Genomic DNA, 19,425 nt, shown 5'->3' with positions numbered 1-19,425 from the left:
CTTTTATCAAAAGTTGATTCGATTTTTAACGATCATTCCAAAATCTAAGAGATATGATGTTCAATTTAGTCTGGGATATGGGTGACTTTGAAAAGTGTCGCATTGAATATGTTGTCATCTTTACAAGAATCTTTCCTCCGTTGGGCTTTAAACACAATTCTGCAGGTCTTAGAAAAAGCAACTAGCCCGGCCTAAGCAGGGCAACTAGCCGACATTGATTCATAAATAAACTAATCACTAAAATAAAATTATCCAAATTTCTGTATCATCTTCGTAGTAATTATACGGGGAATATCCGCTAAACAAATATTTTAAATTTTAGGTATTTAGTAAATATGATTATAATATTCATATTTATAATTGCCTAAATCGAAGTTTTTTGATACACTTCACAGAACCCATTAACTAATAATAAAAGACTACGATATCATAAAACAATTTGTTAATAACAAACAAGGTTTATTTTCATTGATTTCGTTTGAAGCAAATGCCTAAAAACAGATTACATATTTTCTTTTAAAGCAAAATTATAAAAAAACAAGATTTTTCAGTGCGTTGTAAGATTAAGTAAACAAGCCTGGCGGGCGGGCAGGGTGGTTGGCTATCCATAAAAAGGAACACATTAGAGTAATATGCCAAATATATATACATATATATATATATATATATATATATATATATACTAGTAGAGAGATTTGTGAGTTTTTGTGTGTGGGCAAAAACAAAAGGCAAAAAAAAAAACGTTTACAGTTTGTCGCTACAGCTAAACGATAATTATATAATTAAGTCTTTTATAAAAATCACAAAAATCAACACGAACGCTCCCACGGGGGGCAGCCCAATAGATCCCATGGGGATCACAGCTTGCACAGGCAAAATAGCAGTGGTATGAACGCACCAATGGCAATGAAAACTGGCATTAAAATGGAGGAGTCATCCATCGAATAGGGATTTGGCTGACGTGGTCCACTGCGCGTTCGCTTCGAGCTCTGCGTCGACTGTTGTTGCTGTTGCTGTTGTGGCTGTGGCTGCTGCGATTGCTGCTGCTGTGGTTGCTGTTGGTGCTGGTGACGTTGCGGCATTTCCGGCTGCGGCTCACCCTCCTCTAAATCGTATTCGTCTTCGTCCTCTTCATCCTCGTAGCCTCTTTGCACCTGCCGCTCATTGTACCGCACAATGCGCTCCTGATGCTGTTCATTATCACGTGGACGCGGCACACGCGGCTTGCCCTCCTCTTCCGGCTCGGCACGCCGCTCGCTGGCCACGGTATTGTGCAGGCGCGGCAGCTGGGACACGTCGCCCTTGAGCAGGGCGAATGCATTGATCTTCGGATTGTCCAGTGCGCCCTTGATAAAGTCAAGACGCAAACGACCATTGCGCACATCCGATGTCTCAATTTCACCCTCGTACTCGTAGTGCAGCCGTCCGTTGACGATCTTGAAGTACACAATCTCATCGTGGGCCGAGCCGCGTCCCACTTGATTGTAGATGTCCAGCTGCTTGACCACCGTGTGCTTGCGATTAAGCAGCACATCGAATACCTTGCGATTGGGTGCATCGAAGTAGACCTCGCAGAACTTCATGATGAGCGCATAGTCGCCGTCGCCATCGGCGGGAAAGTCGTAGCCAAAGGTGGTCGTGTGATAGCGTTCGGTGCGGTAGAGCACCTCGTCCTGTTCCGGCACGCGGCCGATCATCAGCAAATGCTTGCCATAGTCCGAGGAAATGCCCACGCTCAGCGGATCCGCCTCGTAGTGTATGCCGTTCTGGTCTGTGTGGTCATCCCCGCCCGCATTTACAGCGTAGATCACTTTCAGCGGCTCAGACAGGGCCACATGCAGCAGGCAGAATAACACCAGGAGCGGCAGCATTAACGGAATTGAACAACTTGCCCGCAAGTTGTTTACATTGCGTTTATCTGCAACGTTGCACATGTTGTTTCCAGTTGTTGTTGTGGTCGTTGCTGTAGCGACTTTGAGTTTGCACTGCATTGCGTTTTTAGTTTGCCAGCTCGAATTTTACCCGGACACGTGGCAGCGGTTTGATATGTGCCGCCTACTTTGTGCTGACCATTAGTTTATCCATTTATTGAACAATATTTTATTCTAATATGGGCTGCAATGCGCTAGCGGTAAAATACCAAAACTTATTACTTATCGATAGCCTACACAGCACTACAAGACATTTTGTATCACTGGCTGTTGCGCGGCATATTTGAATTAAGTTAGGATGGTTAAGCAATAATACTAATACAAGAAAGAAAAATTAATAAATATTAAATTGTTAACCTATTGACTTCAAACTGTGGGCACAGTTATTTTTTGCTGAGAATTTGCCTACGACTAAAGATAGTTCTATATTTCTTTATTATTTCTGCTTGGTTGAATTCTATTATACCTTAAGGGTACAGTGGGTCATAATAACTGTATATTTGCTGTCGCTTTCACCAACTAATTTTTAGCATTTCATTTAAATATGTTTAAGCCTGTATTACCCAATAAATTAAAATTTAAAAATATAATTCCAAGCAAATTCGATTAAATTTAAATCACTCGGCCTTCCCGCTTAATTGCTGTTATCGAGTTAAGTTGGCCGCTGCACATTCCGATGCAAGTTGCTGTTTATGAACACTGCTCCCACCGCGTTTAGCAACACTATAAAAAGCAGCTACACGTGCGGTTTGTGATTTTGTATGAAAGAACTTGCAGAAAATAAGTTGTTATTGCTAAACATTTATAAATTTAAAGTGTACAAGCAGTTGAAGCTGCTCCATAAGGCTGCAGAATTGGTACAGCCATGAATTTCGACGATGAAGACGGACTCGAGCTGCAGCATTTGGCGGGCGGCAACATTGTAAAACATGCGCCCGTTTTCTCTGCGCAGGGAAGGTTAGTTTTAAACTAACATAATGTCATATTAAGGCATATAATAAACCTTTCATGAATCTGCATAGATTCGTCTTTGTGCGCTGCGGTCTCAAGGTGCAGGTGTTTGTCACCAGCACAGGAGAATTGACACGTGAGCTAAACGATGCGACGGCGCCGTTGATCAGCTTGGAGCTGGACGTGCAACAGCCAGAGCTACTGTTGGGCTGCACCAGCACAGGGCAACTGCTGCGCTGGCATTGGCGCACGGGCGTGCTGCAAAAGAACATTAAGTTGCAGCTGGGCGCCGCCGAAGGACTGCAAATCCTCACGTGCAATCTGCTTAATTTGTACAAGGAGGGCGACACCGCGTGCGCCTTTGTCACGGTCAAGCGGAAGAGCGGGGAACAGATCAGCTGGTACGTGGTCAACACAAGCACAGGCACTGTCATCGACATTAATTGTGGACTCAGATTAAAGTAAGTAGTCGTTTAGTTCGAGATTTTTATAAGATTTTTGGTTGTGTGTTAGTTTTAAATCTGTTACTTACTTTTAGTTATTATTATCATAAGACACAAACTGTCAACTTCACCTTATTAAATGGCAATGTCTGCAATAGACTTCGACTAAGACAATCCCACATCCATACACTACCTTGGGATTCGCACTCTGTTCAAAATGCTGAGCTCCATTCCACTGACGAATTGAATCACAGCATCAAAATACTTTCTTACTGCTCATATAACATATAGCTTACGTAGCTCCCAGATATATAATCATAGCCAATTTTTGAGACACGTTTCCAATCATATTCAAATTTGTTTATTTTCGAAGAACCTTATTGAACTGATCTGAACAAACTTTCAATCATTGCAAAATAATTTAAATATTCTTTCCCATTCAACTTCCCATAAAACATTTTGAAACTGTTTGTCAACTGGTTTTTAGTCTTAACCTTTTTTTAAAACTCTTATAGTATATAACCCAAATTAAATTCTATATCTTTTGACTATATTCAGCAAATTACATTAGATATATTTATTTGTAAACGAACACTTCATTTGATTTCTCTCTGAATCACTATTGAATTTCTTTCTTAGCTATCATAGAGACATTTCAACCACAATCACCATTTAAGGATTTAAATAATATAATAAGCAAAATCTTATTTTCATAATTTGTCGAAAAATGTATTTTTGTTCAAAGAACAATTTTTTGTCATGTATCTTAACCAAGCTCAGCAAGTAAAGCCCTATCCTCATCCGAACATCAAATGGTTCCTTTAAAAACCTTCAGTTAGAAATAAGAAAATTTTGGGGTGCCGAATTCTAGTTATTCACTTGTTTTAATATTTGTCAACCTGTTGCATATCTATTTTTGCAGAGTTCGCGCCCCCTTGGTGGATGTGAGCAAGGGCGCCTTCAAGTACATAATACTGTCACAAGGCGTCTATGTTTACTTTCTCAACTATGTGAATTGGAAGTTTATGCGGTTTAAGAACACACACACTTCGCCCATAACATGTGTGCGTTTGAGTCCCTGCGAGGAAATGGGCGCCACTGGCGACGAATCGGGTCGGGTCATCATCTGGCGTCAGTTTGGCCATCAGGAACGTGTGCTCTGCACGGAACATCATTGGCATAGTACGGCCGTGACCAGCATTGCGTTTACGCCCACGGGCGTCAGTTTTTACAGCGCTGGCCATGAGGCGGTGCTGGTCAAATGGACGCTGGCCAATCAGGACGAACGACATTTTCTGCCGCGCATGCCCAGCATTATAAGGCACATTGTGATCAGCGATGGGAATGAGCATGTGCTCGCCTGCACCGACGACAATGCTCTGCAATTTGTGAGCCCCAGCGATGTGAGGCTCAAGTCAACGCTACAACATTTCACCTATGCGCTGCCCGACAAGACGGGCAAGAGCTTATTTCCCATTGGCCTTTGCCTCAATCCGCGCACAAACACGCTGGTGCTCAATGGGCGCATTGGCAATTTGCAGTTCTACTCGGCCTATACGAAGAGTTTGCTTTATAATGTATGTTTACTTCTCTTGATTAATCTGATTTTGGCTAATTTTGCCTTTGCTCTTAACGCAGCTGCGTGTGGTGGAGAACAATGTGAACTCCCAGGAGCCGCAGCGGATCATTTACAATACGTGTGTCACATGCGCCGCGTTCAACATTGATTGGATGGTCACGGGCGAGGTGTACAACGATCAGCGCAACTTTGCCGAGTTGCGTCTCAAATTTTGGCAATATCAGGAGCGATTACAAAGGTGAGCAACCCAATCTTTTGTTGCGGTCGATTTAAATGATAATACGTTAATGTTATAAAATACTGGCTTTAAGGCAATTATTTCTAAACTAGCTAAATCAGTCTCAAAACATATGTAGGTGGAATATGTTTAAGCACTTATTAAACATACACCAAAATGTTTTCTAATAGGCACAATATTGAAATCCACTTTAATTCTGATTAATTGAATTTATATTATATCCATTTCCTTAAAGTAACTTTTAAGCTTTCAAACGTAAATGCCTGATGCCTGCATGTCTTGTTAAGTCTTATTTACACTTTATGCTTTCATAAGATCATGTTTTAATTGCCGAGGCATTTTAATAGATTGAACGCATTAATAGTGAAAGATTGCCTTGGCTAGGATATTTAATTCTTGCATTTTTTATTCAGATCTCACTTTTTGTTTTCTCCCTTTGCAGCTACAAACTAAACACGAACATTGAGCTGCCACATGAGCACGGCTTCCAGGCGATCATCTTCTCCAATCAGTTTCAGGTGGACAATTTGCGTTGTGCAAGCGCTGGCAAGGACAATGTGCTCAAGCTGTGGACGCTGGGTGATTCGGAGAACATTTACAAGCGTGGCAGCATGTGGAGCTGTGCGGCGCAGGCGAGCTACAAGCGACAGCCACTCGGCTCCATATGCTTCTCCCAGGATGGCTCACTGCTGGCTGCGGGCTACGGCAGCACGATGGTGCTGTACGACGCACGTACTCTGCGACTGCTGCATGCGCTGAGCACATCCGCTGGCTACGATGGCGTCGTGGCCAAGGCACAGCTGCGTCTGGCCCAGATGCCAGTGAATGGCACACGCACGGAGGTGACGCAACAGCGCCAAAAGCTTTGGAGTCTGCTGCAAACGCTACTCGACAGCGACGACCAGACGCTGGTGCAGCAGGCGCGTCAACTGATGGCCAGTGCGCCGAGCAGTCAGTGCAAGTCCAGCGACGAGCTGACGCCCCAGGAAGCTGCGAAGGAGTCCGTGTACAAGCACATCATGCAAATGTCCGAGCTGGGACTGCATCAGAAGCTGCAGCTGCTGCGTCGCTTTGGCATTGAGTGCACCGTGCACGAGGCCTGCCAGCAGCGGCTCAAGGCCTATCTGAAGAACTGCCTGGTGGATCCCATTGCGGTGCAGCTGCGTTTGCGAACGCTTGAGACGCGCTTGCATCGCCTGCATCCTCGTCAACGCTTCAAGGCGAAACAGCGTCTGACACGGCTAAGTAGCCGGCGAAAAAACTACGAACAGCTGGTGCGGCAGGAGCTGTTGCCGCTCTTCAGCGTGCTGCATCTGGACGAGACCACAAAAGCGGCAGCACCGACGTCGGCCAAGCGCAAACGGCGGTCAACACAGCCCGGCAAGAAACTGGCCAAGGTAGCGCCGCTCCAGAGTGTTGCCCAAATATCGCATGTGCAATTCGGCGCTGGTGCGCAGGCCCACCTGGTGGCCGTCTGTACCGAGACGCGTGTGCTCATCTGGAACCTAATGACGCTGCGTCTCCAGGCGGGCCTCAAGCTGTCTGTGCAGCAACTGGCCTTTGATCCGCTCACCAATCTGATAGCTGCCATCACACGCAACGATGAACGTGAGTAGCTGCAGCCGGTTGGGAATTCCTTTATTAATGCCATGGCCTTGTTCCCTGTATCTAGTGCACGTCTTCCAGCCAAATGTGCCGCTGCCCGTCTATCAACGCAGCAATTTGCCCAAGATGCACGGTTTGGTCTGGCTGCCGCGTCGCCAACCCAAACAGAGCTCCATCAATGTGGACTGGCAGGCGCAGTCCACGCTGCACATGCTCACCCACGACAAAGAGATTGTCTACCTGGCCGCGCCGGGACACAGCACAATGGATGATGCGCCTGCGCCCATTTCCTTTGCCCAGCCGCCAGTTACGGATCAGCTGATGCAATTCGCCACCTTCGGCAGCTTTGTGGCCAAACAAAAGTCCAGCGACATCGCAGAAATTGCACAGAACAACGGCCCACTGATTGTGGGGCGTAGCGCCCATAGTTCAGTGAATGCGGTAAGTTTTCAGAGACAACGCAAATCATCGAGGGCATAAAAAATCGACAAGCCTATAGCTTATTGTACTAGCCTAATTGAAATATTTGAACTGGCCTTAAAACTGACATTTCAAAATGTATAATCCTGGAGAACTGAAAATTTTCTAAACTTTCCCTTTCACCAAAACAAAACAATCCCTTCAAAAGTCCACGCATAAAAGTATGTTAGAGGATAAAATGCTTAAAATTTTGTAATTCTAACATTTTCCACTGTATCAAAAATTTAAATTTCGTTTGAAATGTTATGAAATTGAACAATAGATTAGGTTTTATATTCTCAATTGTTTACAATTTGTCCTAATAGATAGTTTTTTAACAGACAATCTTACATGAAGTCAATTGCGACAATGTTTCATTCGCTCGTTCCTTTTTACTTTTCTTACGGCCTTTGTAAATCTGGGATATGTAACACCTCAGGCAACAACAATCAGTTCCACTTCCATTTGTTCCTAACTTGTTATCAATCGCGTTTTAAAAAGAAAAAGCTTTTAGAATTGTTAAATTATAAATCTAGTCTATGTAATACTACAATTAATTTGTTGTATTATTTATGACAAAATGTTCCATTTCCACTTGACCCTTCTTATCAGTCGTGTTTTAAAAAGAATTTAAAACAAGGTCGATTCTCTTTTTATTGACTGTGTACAAATCTGAATCCCATCCAAAATCTGATTGTGTTTCATTTCCGTTCATTACTTTCAATAGAACAGCACAGTTCAGATTCCAGATTGTCGATCTTATATAGTTTTATTTGGTTTCACTTCCGCATATTCCTTGTCAGTATTCAACATTTTTAGGAGCACTTGAAGCTTTATTTTCTATTGGTCGAACTACTTTAATTTTGATATAATGAAAACTTGAGGAAAAAACGTAAACAATTTGTGTGCTAGATTTGATATGTTTCTTTTCTTGGCTTATTTATTTTTATTTTTTGTTGTCTTTTTATTGAAACCTTACGTGCTATGAAGTACAAGTGGTTAGACTGTCTTAAGTTTAGATTAAAGATACATATATATATATTTATATATTGGTTTTTTTGTTTTTTGATTTTGCTTTGGTCTCGCTATAAATCCTGTTGGAATTCTATTTTTAATTGTAATTCGTCTTGTTGCTCAGTCGTGTGCAGTTGTTGTTGTTGTTGTTGGCTTAATTCATTGCCGGATAGCCACAATTTCTATTTCTTCCTCTTGCGTATAGGCCCATCCCCAAGTCGTGGCGCCGTAGGAACACGCAAATGCCGACAGCGCCTCATCATCAGCACATCGTGCTTAAAGTAGCGCAAACAATGCCATTGGGGCACCTTGGGCATTAGCTGTTGATGCTAGGGAAAAAATATATAAAATATATAGAAAGATTTTCATGTGGGAAAGTTATCAAAAGAGACCCTTTAAATAAATAAAACTAGGATCTAACCTGCTTCCGAAAGTCTTTATATCAAGTTCCAATATTATGTTTCCATTGTTTTGATAATTAAATATTTCCTTGATGGTAAACATAAATTACCCAACATTTCAACTCCTGCATAAATATGGTTTTCTTGGAATACGATCAAGTGAATCATTTTAGGTTAGGATCTACCTTTTCTGGGATAAGCTTTTTATCATATCTGGTGATTGTTCAGTTTTGTTGTGCAAGCCAAGTGGCTTTTTTGCTATTTTCAACTCAATTTGAATAATTTCAATTCATAATAATAACGCCATTCTCTTAAAGTCAGAAAGGCGCAACAGTTTATTTCTGGATGCCTTTCAATTGGATCTTATTTAAAGCTTGGCTGGAAAAATCTGCCCTACCAGCATGGCAACTAGATTATCATACAATTTATCGGGTTGGTATAGGTCTAGTTTGGATAGTTGTGGAGAGGTTTGCAAGGTTTCTTGACTTTTAGCTAACTTGTGCTGTGGTCAAAGATCATTAAGGGCTATGAATTAATCACTTTGTTATTTTTGAAATTTTTGAAAACACCTCGAGTTCTTCGCAGAGACATTGATAAGGAAAGTCACTCCGCATATTATATAAATAAGTGGAATATTCTGATCATATAAACAGTTAAGCTCTATAAATAGTCGTGCTGATTAACAGCCGCCCAAGTCGTGTTCACGGCTTTATTGTTTGTTAATTAGAAAGTAATCTTTTAATTAACAACTGCACTGGCAATCAACATTGTCGTAATTTTACAAATTGACTACCCTTTGTGGGTTAATACCCCGGAATACAGTAAAATCTCTTTGTAACAAAAAGAAAATTCCTTAGCTCGTAACTTCTTGCACTTCCTTGTCTTCACACTCCACATTTCGCCGCACGCCCCGAAACTCACCTCATTCACAATTGGCACGGGTCCAGCTTGCGCCCAGGCACAGAACAATGCAAGGCAGAACAGCGAAATGACGGCAACAAAGTTGGGCCACATTTCTGTATTTTTGGACTTCACTTCAGTGCACTTTTTATTCTTCTTCTTTTTGATTTGCCTCAATTGTTTAATAATAATTGAACGGTTTATTGTCAGCGACGGGTCAAGTGGCGTTTATGTGCCGTGAACTTTTTTTTTGTGTTATTATATTTCCGTAAACTTTGCGGCACGCGCTTCCGTTTGCCTGACTGCTTCAGTTACGCTCTCTCCGGCTTTGCGCTGCTGCTACTGCTGTTGTTGTTTGTGCAAAATACAACGGCACAATGTTGAACGGCTGTTGGCGCTCAATGCAATTTATACGCCGCACTGCTGCTACAGCGGCGCCAGCAGCAGAAGCAGCAGCTTCGTGCGTGCCGCTCTCTCATAATTCTAACACACGAAGCTTTCCACATAAAGTTCGGTTTGTTATTGTTGTGTGCGCGTGCCCTCTCTCTCGCTCTGACGCTCCATTTATCGCACTCCCACACATACATGGGCGCTGCATTTACTGCAGTTGCCAGTGCAAGCACACCCACTCCAATGGAGCTTTCGCTCACAGTTTCGCTCTCACATCACTCAATACACGCCACTCACTCCTTGGCTCTTTTGTTGTTCAATTTGTTTTGTTTATGCGGAGCTGCTGTTTGTTGTTATTGCGTGCTTCGCTCTTTCTAAGCTCATTATGCTGTTTAATAAATATATAGCTACGAGCATTTGTTGTGGCTACTTTATGATTGAGCTCTCGGCGAGTGTAATTTCCCCTGGGGCCCGCGTGGGTTGACCCATTGTAATAATTATAATGCGAGCACTTGTCGCTTATTGCCTTAATTACATTATATATAATGTAGTTACATTCGTGCATATACATAGGCTATGTACATATTTTTGGCTATATTATTTGAGTCAGCCTTCAACTAGATTAAGTTGGTTTCGTCAAGTTGCAATTTACGAGTGTAAATTGAGTATTTTTCAGCGGCTCTGACTCAGTTTGGATTCATTTGGACGCTGCTTCCTGCTGAAATATTTTTTTAATTAATAATTCAGTTGAAAATGCAACTGAGTAATGCGTCTGCAAAAGAACACATGCAAATTATAATTAAGTAAATAATTGGGCAAGACGCATGCGCGAAGGTTACCAGATCGCAGACACTTTGACAGACAAACGGACGGCAATGACAAACTCATAAGCCAATGCCAAAAACAACAACAGCCCGAAATAAGTCGTATTAGAGCATGAGATTATGAATTTTGAGCGCTGAACTTGAACCATAATCTGAACTGGCACCCAAAAAAAAAATAAAATAAATAAATTGACAAGTAATCGTAACAACAACAATAAGAAATTTAAATCCAACTAACATAGTTTTTTTTTTGTGGAACTTTGACAAGGTCAACGCCAATTAATGCTCTCTCGAATTCATTTCAGTTGGTCAACTTGTCCGCCCATACGATGCCTGCCATGAGCCTGATTTGCGGCGAATTCATCAAATCGCTGCTAACGCCTGCCGAGAGCACAGTTAGACATAACGCAGCTGCGGAAGAGACGCTCAGCAATGGCAAATTAAATGGCAATGGGCTTTTGAACGCAGGCAGCGATGCAGAGGAAGAAGACGAGGATGAGCAGGAGCCGACGCAGAAGGGGGAACAGCAGAATGAGGAGGTGCGCAAAACGTTGCTGGCGCATAACACAGCACTGGAGGAAGTGAGCACCCAGCAGGAAGATAGCCAGTTGTTGTTGGATGCGCGACTGCAGCGCGTTGCACAGCTCGACGTACAACTGGAATTTTAAATGTAGAATCATTGCATACTTCGCACAGAGAGAGAGACCAATCGATCCCTTACACGGTACAGCTATTGTAGGTGCTTACGTATATACTAGTTGTTGTAACAAATTTTGTGACTTTTTTGTATACAAACGAGACCTATTATTATGCGTAACAGTTCTATAATATATAAACTAAATGCAGTTATTTTTACAAGCAAATGTCTTTTAAATGTGGAATCTATGATATATATGTATGATATGATAGATTATGTTACGGTTTTCAGCAAATCTTCTATGCAATGTGAGGAAAGCGTTTTTATGTTTCCTTCTATATAAATATTTCAGTTATCAAATATGTATAATATATGCTTATATATGCCTTCGAGTATACTTCAGATATTTAAATTTGTAATCTTATATGGAACCCATTTATGTTATAATTGATCAAACTAGTTTTGGTTCGAACCCGGGGAAACAATAACTCGTTTTAAAATTATTAGATCGTCAGCTATTTTTGCTAGAAATAAAACAATTGTTTCTTTTACCTAAATTAATGACTATAGCTTTAATAGATTCTGATATTTTATATAAAATATAACAAAATGTAAATCGAAAAATGTTTAGAAATATTTGCGACGTGGTATGAGACCTGCGTGGGAGAGCACATTATAGATTTCCATGCGCGGTATTTTTTCCGCCTGGCGTTCAAGAACCTGAGAAAACATTTAACATAGAGATACATATACGATATTATTATATATTATAATATACGATAGTAATAAGGGGCTCAGACTTACCACCTCCTCGCCGGGACCAAACCAGCTGGATCTGGCTAGGGCCTCCCTGACGCGTGGTGTCCTGTAGAAGGGATTCTGCAGTTGTTGCGGCAACGTTTGCTCCCAGGCGGCATTCTCCAGCACGGCAATGTGCTGCAAATTGTGCTGCGGACGTGCCTCGGCCAGAGCAATTAGCACGATCGCTAGGCAGATCAGGCGATACGGCGGGCACCTGAATTGGGAGTAGAGCAATGTTGGGCACTTGATAAAGTTGGATGCGTAACGAGATCGCGAGGCGAATGTATTTCACCTGCTCGTTAATCATTACATAATTGTGGCGTGCATATGATATTACAAGTTTCCGCCTGTCACGCATATGAACGCATGTACCCCCCTCCCCTCCCCACCCCCATCCACCAGGCTCCAATACCTGCTGCTCCCTCGCCAATAGCCTGGCTGGAACACGCCTAAAAACCCAAATGACCGCTTTTCACTGGACAACTAGTCAGCTGACTTGGTCCAGCAACACTTGTCATTCGGCTACATACATATACACATATATATATCTATACAGTTATATATCGGTCTGGCTGGTTAAAAGTTGTCGCCATGTGACCAACAGACGGCTCTCATTTCCTAGATGTCGCGTGCTGCGCCGCTTTGGTGCGTACAACTTGGATTTGTAGACGGCCCACATATGTTTGCAGCCAAACTATCCCTGATCTTTGGTTTTAATTGGATAACCGGCAGTGCAGCGCCTGGCTGCTTGATGCGCCACAATGATTATGTAAGTTTTGGACTTGATATTGCCACTCGAGGCAACATTTTCCCCAAGTGCCTTCTGTGCCCTTTATTCGCCAATTCATCAATTACGTGAACATCATCCGGCCTGGGGAGTCTGCATTCCAACTGGGCATATTTTATAATTCAATAAGCGAAGTTGATGTAATGCACCATCCAAAATTATAATATATAATAAAATTTGATGTTATTTTCGTCACGTTTAAGTACGAAACAAATTTGAATATATTTTAAAGTAGCTGATAAACTTAAGCAGGAACATTGGAGTTTAACCACACTTTAAAGTAGCTGATAACTTTAGCAGGAGCATCAAATGCTTCAAAATCAAATAGGAAAAGTATAAAAAAATAATAATAATAAGGAAATACAAAAATGACTTCAAAATTTTTACGAGTCTCAGCAGAAACACAGAGCTGTCAAGTAGTTTATAAACATTTAAAACAATAAACAAAAACGAGGGAATACCCTAATTATTTTACACCGTCGAGTAATTTTAAAATGCCCATGAATAGGCATATGAGCATATATAAAAGCTATTTTCAGCCTTTGAATAATTGCGGTTACTTCTTCCGTTTTGTGTAAAAGTGTGATAACGAATTGTTAATTTTAGGTAATCAACAATTACAATTTCGTATTTATCACAGCTTCAATGTAACCTCGTAAATGGTAAAAAGTTAAACATACAAAGTTTCACACTCTTTTAAAACTTTATGAGCTCATTAATTGCCAAAAAGAAAAAAAAATGTATGTAATGAGCCAAAATGCGGCGTCTTTAAGCCATGGCTAAAAATTCAAGGCCTTGAGGCCTTTCACTCTGTTCAGATCGCCAAAGTGGGTTCAGTGGCTGCAGTTGCATTTTGAGTTTCAGTTATTTTCCAGTTGTATTTCCTCATTGTATGCAAAAACCTATTTATGTGAGTGTAAACAAATTTGTGGGCACGTAGAATAACAATACGTCAATCTTTGTCAATTAACCAAGTGACCCAAATTTTTGGGAATGAACGAGAAGCGAAACTGCAACGCGGACTACGCCAATTGGATTCCATTGACCTAATCAAATATAACAACAACTTTTAAGCATGTAAGTAGAGTCCGAATCCAAGTCTGAGCGCGATTCCAAGTCGGACTCGGACGCAGAGTCACACTCACAGCGACAGTCTGAGGCACACTACATCACACTACATGAATACGCTTGAAAACCTGAAAAAAATAATTATATATATTTTCTCGGGGGCGCTCAGAGTTTGCCAAGTTGAGTTGCATCATGATGCTCATCATCATCATCATCATCATTATCATGATGTTGATCAGTGGCAATATTATGGGTAAATAGTTTTGTGAATGGAGCACTTAAGAACTTGATAATTTGGAAAAAAAACATCGTATTACGTTAGGAAATAAAGTTGTATGCAGCTAAATTCTAGTATTCATTCAGAAAGTAAATGGAATGCACTTTCAGGTTGTTCGGAAAACTCACTTCCGCATGTGACTATGTCATTTTTGTCACTTTTTATCAGATTTGTTACAGAAAATGATTTTATTATCAATTGGAGCCGTCCGCAGCCTCCGCATGGGCGGGATCAAAGAAAACATTAACTATATTTGGTTTATGATGCTCTCGTTGAAGACATATGAGAGGGTAAATATTAGCTCTCTATAATTTGTTTTGTGAAATTTTTATTTTTTTGTGAATAAAGAAGATTATTGTCTTATTTCTTATAATAAATATTAATGCTTATGCAAATAAAATAAATGCATTTATTATATACATATTTTATTTATTTATTTATTTTATTTAAATTTGTTATATGCATATTAATTTACTTTTATTACTTGCTTATTATATTTTATGATTGATTTTATCCCAATTTTTATGTATGTAGTAAATTTATTTATTTAATTTGCATTCATTCATTTAGGAGTTGCCCATTATCCAAAATATTCATTCCATACAATAAACTCTTAATCATATGTCATTATCTTTGTGATTATCCAACTTGTCAATTTTCACTTTCAAACAGTTTCACATATTAAATAGAATCACGAGTTGTTGCCCAAAATTACGATTATCAATTACCTCATCGATAAATTGTCGTCAATTTATAGTCAAAATTAATATTCACTTCTTGTAATGCCCTTAAGACATGACGATATCCAAGTTGTAGCTGAGCAGCTAGTATGCATACCCTGTATACGTTAAACTGGAGCTAGGCATGTACGGATTATAGACAGAGTTTGTAATGTATACATACATATGTACATACATATAATTATAATTTTGCCATGAAATGTTTAACGCATAGAAGGAGACATCTCCGATCCCATAATGTATTTATATTCTAGATCAGCATCATTAGCCGATATGCAAAATAGTCTTGAAACTTTCGTATTGCAACTTTTCGTGAGTCTGACTTTTTGTTACAGGCATCGAAACGGACCACTACATTATATAACTATTATAGGAACGATCGACCAAATATCTTCTTGTATGGAAAACTGTTTTTTATTCAGATATCTTGACCAAATTTGGCATTTAATATTTTCACTATGTTGCGTGTACGTATGTATATTTGAAAATATAATTTTTCAATTTGAACGTCAAAGAATAAACATAAAAGTAAGTCAAAAATCAATAGAAAATCGCTTGAAAAAAAGTGTAATTATTCTATAAGTCACATGTGTTCTTAGGTTCTTGAGGTCTGTTTACAGAGTATCTGCTAACTGAAACTGGTTGTTTCTTTATAAGTTTCTTCCTTTATGCAATTGAATTATAATGTATATTGAATAATTATAAAACTTAATAGGTAATATTAAGTATGTCTATCCCATTATAGTCAAGCTAGGTTAAGATGCTCATGTATAGTATCAATAAATTAGCTAATAAACAGAGAGAAAAAAAAAAGAAAAAAAATATGCAATTGAATGAAATTACATTTAACTTTAGCATAAACATTGCACACAAACGATTGTAGTATTATTTTGATATATTTATAACTTTATCGTTGTTGAGCATTTTGTGCGTTTGTTAATAAAACGTGACCGTTAAACTGAATTATGTGCCATGAACTACTGTCAACTGTTTATTGTTTTGACTCTTTGTTTAACGCTTGTCAACGTTTTTTTTGCGGTTGTTATTGTTGATAGGTCAAATTGTTTATGGTCATTTGCAGTGCGCCTTCAGCTGCGCAATTGTTGTTGTTGTTGTTGTTGCCTGCAACTATTTTGCTTTGGCGGACAAACGCGAATAATTTGAATTTTTATCAAGTGTTGGCAAACCTTTTCGGGGTTTCAATTGGTGAATGGCTGTTGAAAATGTATGGGTGGGAATTTTGCAAGGTTTACTTTTGAGAGATGTCTCATGACTAAGTAATTTTGTATTAAACTGAAATAACTTTCAGATAAGTTGTTTAATAGCTTTCAAGCTTCTTTCACTATATTTATTTAAATAATAATTGCTTAGCAAATTTTCAGTAATATTTCAGCAATATTAATTTTAACTTTCACATAAAATCTCAATTTCACCTGCGAAACTCACATTTTTATATTATTTTTACTAATTATTTTGCAGTTAAATAATTTCGCGCCTCTACTTGTTGCTTCTTCTTGCGATTTTAGCTGCGTAATCCTGTCAAGCACAAAATCGTTATGTTTTGAGATCTCTTAACGTGTAATTTGAGCCGCAACAAGTTGTTGGTATGAACGCGGCCGGTTGCCAACTGAATTGTGCGCTTCGAGCCAGCTATGAGCAGAGCGACAAAGCCCACGAGCAGCTTTAAAGTTGAAAGCTTTAAAGTCAATACCCGACTAGGAGATACGCTATCGATAGTTGGCAACCAACCTGATCCGTGATCGTCATCGAATTGTCTATTATACCCTCCCACTTATTGACATGTCCCAAATACATCGTATGCACTTGGCAAATCGATATATATCCAGTCAGAGGAGCAATATCTATCGATCCATAAATTCGATTTTTATCGATCATGATATCTTAATATTTTTGAGTTTTCATAATCGATGTTTTCGAGCTTGCAAAATTATGTTTACGAGTTCGAAAATGTATATAATCGATTCAAATATTTTCAATCTAGAAAATCGATATTTATCGATTTGGACATTCGAAAATGATTGATTTTATAAAACCATTTTTGTCAAGTGAATAAAGGTAGTTTTCTTTTCCTTTATTAACCGAAATTTTAGATTTAATTTTTCGTGCAATAAGTTATCCGAGAATTCAACATGATATTCAAAGGGATAATATTTATTGTATTTTAATAAGTACAAAATTTTTATATTTAAATTAAGCTTCATGGCAGAGTGTTTAAGAAATCAAGTAGATTTTTATGGCGATCAAGCACCTAGCCTAGTGTGGATTACGAAAAGTAAATAAGAAAGAAGACTATCCTGATTATCCTTTAATTTCAAAACAATATAAGTATAAAAATATATTGTAGTATATTTTTTTGTATTTTTTTTTTAAATTATGTTAATTGATTATTTACTAAGATTGTAAGACATAATGATCGACAAAGTCCTGTAGCATGTCCAGCATGCGATCTCTGTACAGTTGATCAGATTTGAAGGCTTTCATGCAGATCTCGATGCGTTTGCGACTGAAGAAATCGCTGAAGCCATCAGCGGAGCCGGTCAGCTCTTGGGTGCTGGCGGGCGGCAGTATAACCAGATGACAGAACAGGCAGCTCTCGATGAGACCGACAATGCGATACTCTTCCACTGAATCGTAATACTCTGCCTCTGTTATAAAGTGAGCTATATTCAAGCCGGCGCGCTTCAGAAACTCCGTCATAAAGCGATAATATTCGGCCAGCAGCTCGTCGAGATGGACAGCTCGGAATTGGCTCGTCGTGGGTATGGTTAGCACGGTGAGCAGATCCATGGCTGGAGGAGCGTATCTGGCCAGCTGGAAGTCGACAAAGCGGCACTGGAGCGGCGTCTCGCCATATTTGCCATACTGGAAGAGCACATTGTTCGCCCAGAGATCACCATGCGAAAGGGTGTTGAGCCGCGTCTTTGAGGTCTTGGCCAGTTCAAAGATGCGTGACATACGCTTGGTAAAGTTGGCCAATATGTAGTCCAGCTGGCTCTGATACTTGGGCAGCGTTTTGATGAACTCCTTCAAGACCTCACAAGCCTGATTAAAGTTAACAATTCGCAAGTGCTCCGGCGGCACATTTGAGGGATACGCGTTCTCCTCCAAGTGAAGTCTTTGACTATTGCCTTGATCCCTGATAATGGAACCCGCGTGCATTGCCGCCAACGTTTTGAGGCAGCAGTGCAGCTGCTCAAAGTTGAGCAGACCATCGCGTGCTGCGCCCATGCGGTAGCCCTGATCGATGAGATTCTCGAAGACCAACAGATTCTTGTCCGCATAGTAGCATTTGGGCGCTATCTCTGCGCAGGCTGCCTGCAGCTCGGGCAGCACATGCTGATAGACGGCAATCTCCTTCTGAAAGACACCGAAATTCTCTAGATATTCCATGCGCGAGGCATTGCCCTCCGGCGCTGACTTGCAGAAGAGGCACAGCTGCTTCATCTCGCCTGTCTCCTGCAGTTGCAGGATCACCTGCAGATAGAAGTGACTGCCCAGGAAGCCGGCGGGCGCCTCCGATGTGGGCTGTAGCTGATAGCTGACAACCTCGAATTTGGCATTCATCTCGTTCTGGTGCAGATAGCTCTGGCACAGGCCCTGTAGATCGGTGCTGCTCAGCTCCAATGCCGTTGCCATCTTGATTCCGACTGTTTCGGCCACTTCCAGTGGGGCCAACGCTTTATACATTCGCCCCGTGGCGAAATATACAAATGCAAAGCTGTCGCAAAGCCGCTATAAACTTCTCCTCTGATAAGCGCATCAGCGTGATCTGAGAGAAAAGATTACTAATGCATATTCTACCAGCTTCTAAACTAACCTAGTATCAGAAGAAGCAACTGTTTCTGTGCCGCCGAAGTTTAGATACCCTTGCAGGAGTTTATTTTCTGTGAAAATCAATTCTTTATTAAGGTTTTTCTATTCAGTATTCTCGAGTCCACTTAACTGTTAACAAATGGAAACAAGAAGAAAACAAAACTCAACTCTACTCAGATACTCGTGCATTGCAGGCAACTGTGTAAAGCCTAAATATTTTCATACTGACTTTAAAATATATGTAAAAAACGAGCTTTAAAGATTTTTTACATATGGTTTAAACTTTCAACAAATTTTTCCTTGTAAACATATTTAATTGACAAATTTAGTGAATATATAAATTGCAATACAACAATTTAGTTTTCCACCCATTCAGTATAGGGAATATTATATTAATTTTATAATAGTTATATATATTAAAGTTATAGAAAATCGTATAGCTTCAGAAAGGGTATGATGATTAGTTAACGAGCAGACATCTGGTGCTTCATTCATAATAAAAACGTATTTTAATCCATTGAGGAAAAACAGTTAGGCTTCTAATTC

At 40.1% G+C, this 19,425-nt stretch overlaps 5 protein-coding genes across 5 annotated transcripts; 1 reads left to right on the top strand and 4 right to left on the bottom strand.

Moving 5' to 3' along the window:
• Window positions 1-427: 427 nt before the first annotated feature.
• LOC135437376 (malectin-A) lies at window positions 428-2,120 on the bottom strand. Its single transcript, XM_064695279.1, has one exon. The coding sequence runs from the start codon at window positions 1,989-1,991 to the stop codon at window positions 858-860; it is 1,134 nt and encodes a 377-aa protein (XP_064551349.1). The 5' UTR covers window positions 1,992-2,120; the 3' UTR covers window positions 428-857.
• Window positions 2,121-2,656: 536 nt separating this feature from the next.
• Window positions 2,657-11,590, top strand: l(2)05287 (WD repeat-containing protein l(2)05287). Its single transcript, XM_064695278.1, has 7 exons — window positions 2,657-2,888; window positions 2,954-3,343; window positions 4,248-4,902; window positions 4,964-5,142; window positions 5,585-6,750; window positions 6,815-7,188; window positions 11,041-11,590. The coding sequence occupies exons 1-7, from the start codon at window positions 2,797-2,799 to the stop codon at window positions 11,401-11,403; spliced, it is 3,219 nt and encodes a 1,072-aa protein (XP_064551348.1). The 5' UTR covers window positions 2,657-2,796; the 3' UTR covers window positions 11,404-11,590.
• Window positions 8,140-9,889, bottom strand: LOC135437377 (uncharacterized). Its single transcript, XM_064695280.1, has 2 exons — window positions 9,543-9,889; window positions 8,140-8,549 (listed from the first exon to the last, which is right to left on the bottom strand). The coding sequence occupies exons 1-2, from the start codon at window positions 9,633-9,635 to the stop codon at window positions 8,403-8,405; spliced, it is 240 nt and encodes a 79-aa protein (XP_064551350.1). The 5' UTR covers window positions 9,636-9,889; the 3' UTR covers window positions 8,140-8,402.
• Window positions 11,591-11,943: 353 nt separating the features above from the next.
• LOC135437400 (uncharacterized) lies at window positions 11,944-16,716 on the bottom strand. The gene is made up of 3 exons (XM_064695318.1): window positions 16,492-16,716; window positions 12,177-12,387; window positions 11,944-12,092 (listed from the first exon to the last, which is right to left on the bottom strand). Coding segments are annotated over exons 1-3 (306 nt in total). The 5' UTR covers window positions 16,494-16,716; the 3' UTR covers window positions 11,944-11,999.
• A 654-nt stretch (window positions 16,717-17,370) lies between these two features.
• Window positions 17,371-18,731, bottom strand: LOC135437403 (uncharacterized). Its single transcript, XM_064695322.1, has one exon. The coding sequence runs from the start codon at window positions 18,700-18,702 to the stop codon at window positions 17,458-17,460; it is 1,245 nt and encodes a 414-aa protein (XP_064551392.1). The 5' UTR covers window positions 18,703-18,731; the 3' UTR covers window positions 17,371-17,457.
• Window positions 18,732-19,425: the final 694 nt, after the last annotated feature.

The sequence above is a fragment of the Drosophila montana genome, unplaced genomic scaffold (assembly GCF_035044405.1).
Source record: "Drosophila montana isolate Dmon_TW-CO22-7 unplaced genomic scaffold, ASM3504440v1 contig_3734_1, whole genome shotgun sequence".
In the NCBI taxonomy this organism is placed as follows: domain Eukaryota; kingdom Metazoa; phylum Arthropoda; class Insecta; order Diptera; family Drosophilidae; genus Drosophila; species Drosophila montana.
The sequence above is the reverse complement of the archived record's forward strand: the minus strand, read 5'-3'. Positions and strand labels throughout refer to the sequence as shown.

Bases quoted from the DNA above. Each gene is read 5' to 3' on its own strand.
- LOC135437376 (XM_064695279.1), bottom strand. From the start codon at position 1,991: ATGCAGTGCAAACTCAAAGTCGCTACAGCAACGACCACAACAACAACT.
- LOC135437377 (XM_064695280.1), bottom strand. From the start codon at position 9,635: ATGTGGCCCAACTTTGTTGCCGTCATTTCGCTGTTCTGCCTTGCATTG. The intron at 8,550-9,542 runs GTGAGTTTCGGG...TTTTTTCCCTAG, and splicing joins CCGTGCCAATTGTGAATGAG to CATCAACAGCTAATGCCCAA.
- LOC135437400 (XM_064695318.1), bottom strand. The intron at 12,093-12,176 runs GTAAGTCTGAGC...ATGTTTTCTCAG, and splicing joins TTGGTCCCGGCGAGGAGGTG to GTTCTTGAACGCCAGGCGGA.
- LOC135437403 (XM_064695322.1), bottom strand. From the start codon at position 18,702: ATGGCAACGGCATTGGAGCTGAGCAGCACCGATCTACAGGGCCTGTGC.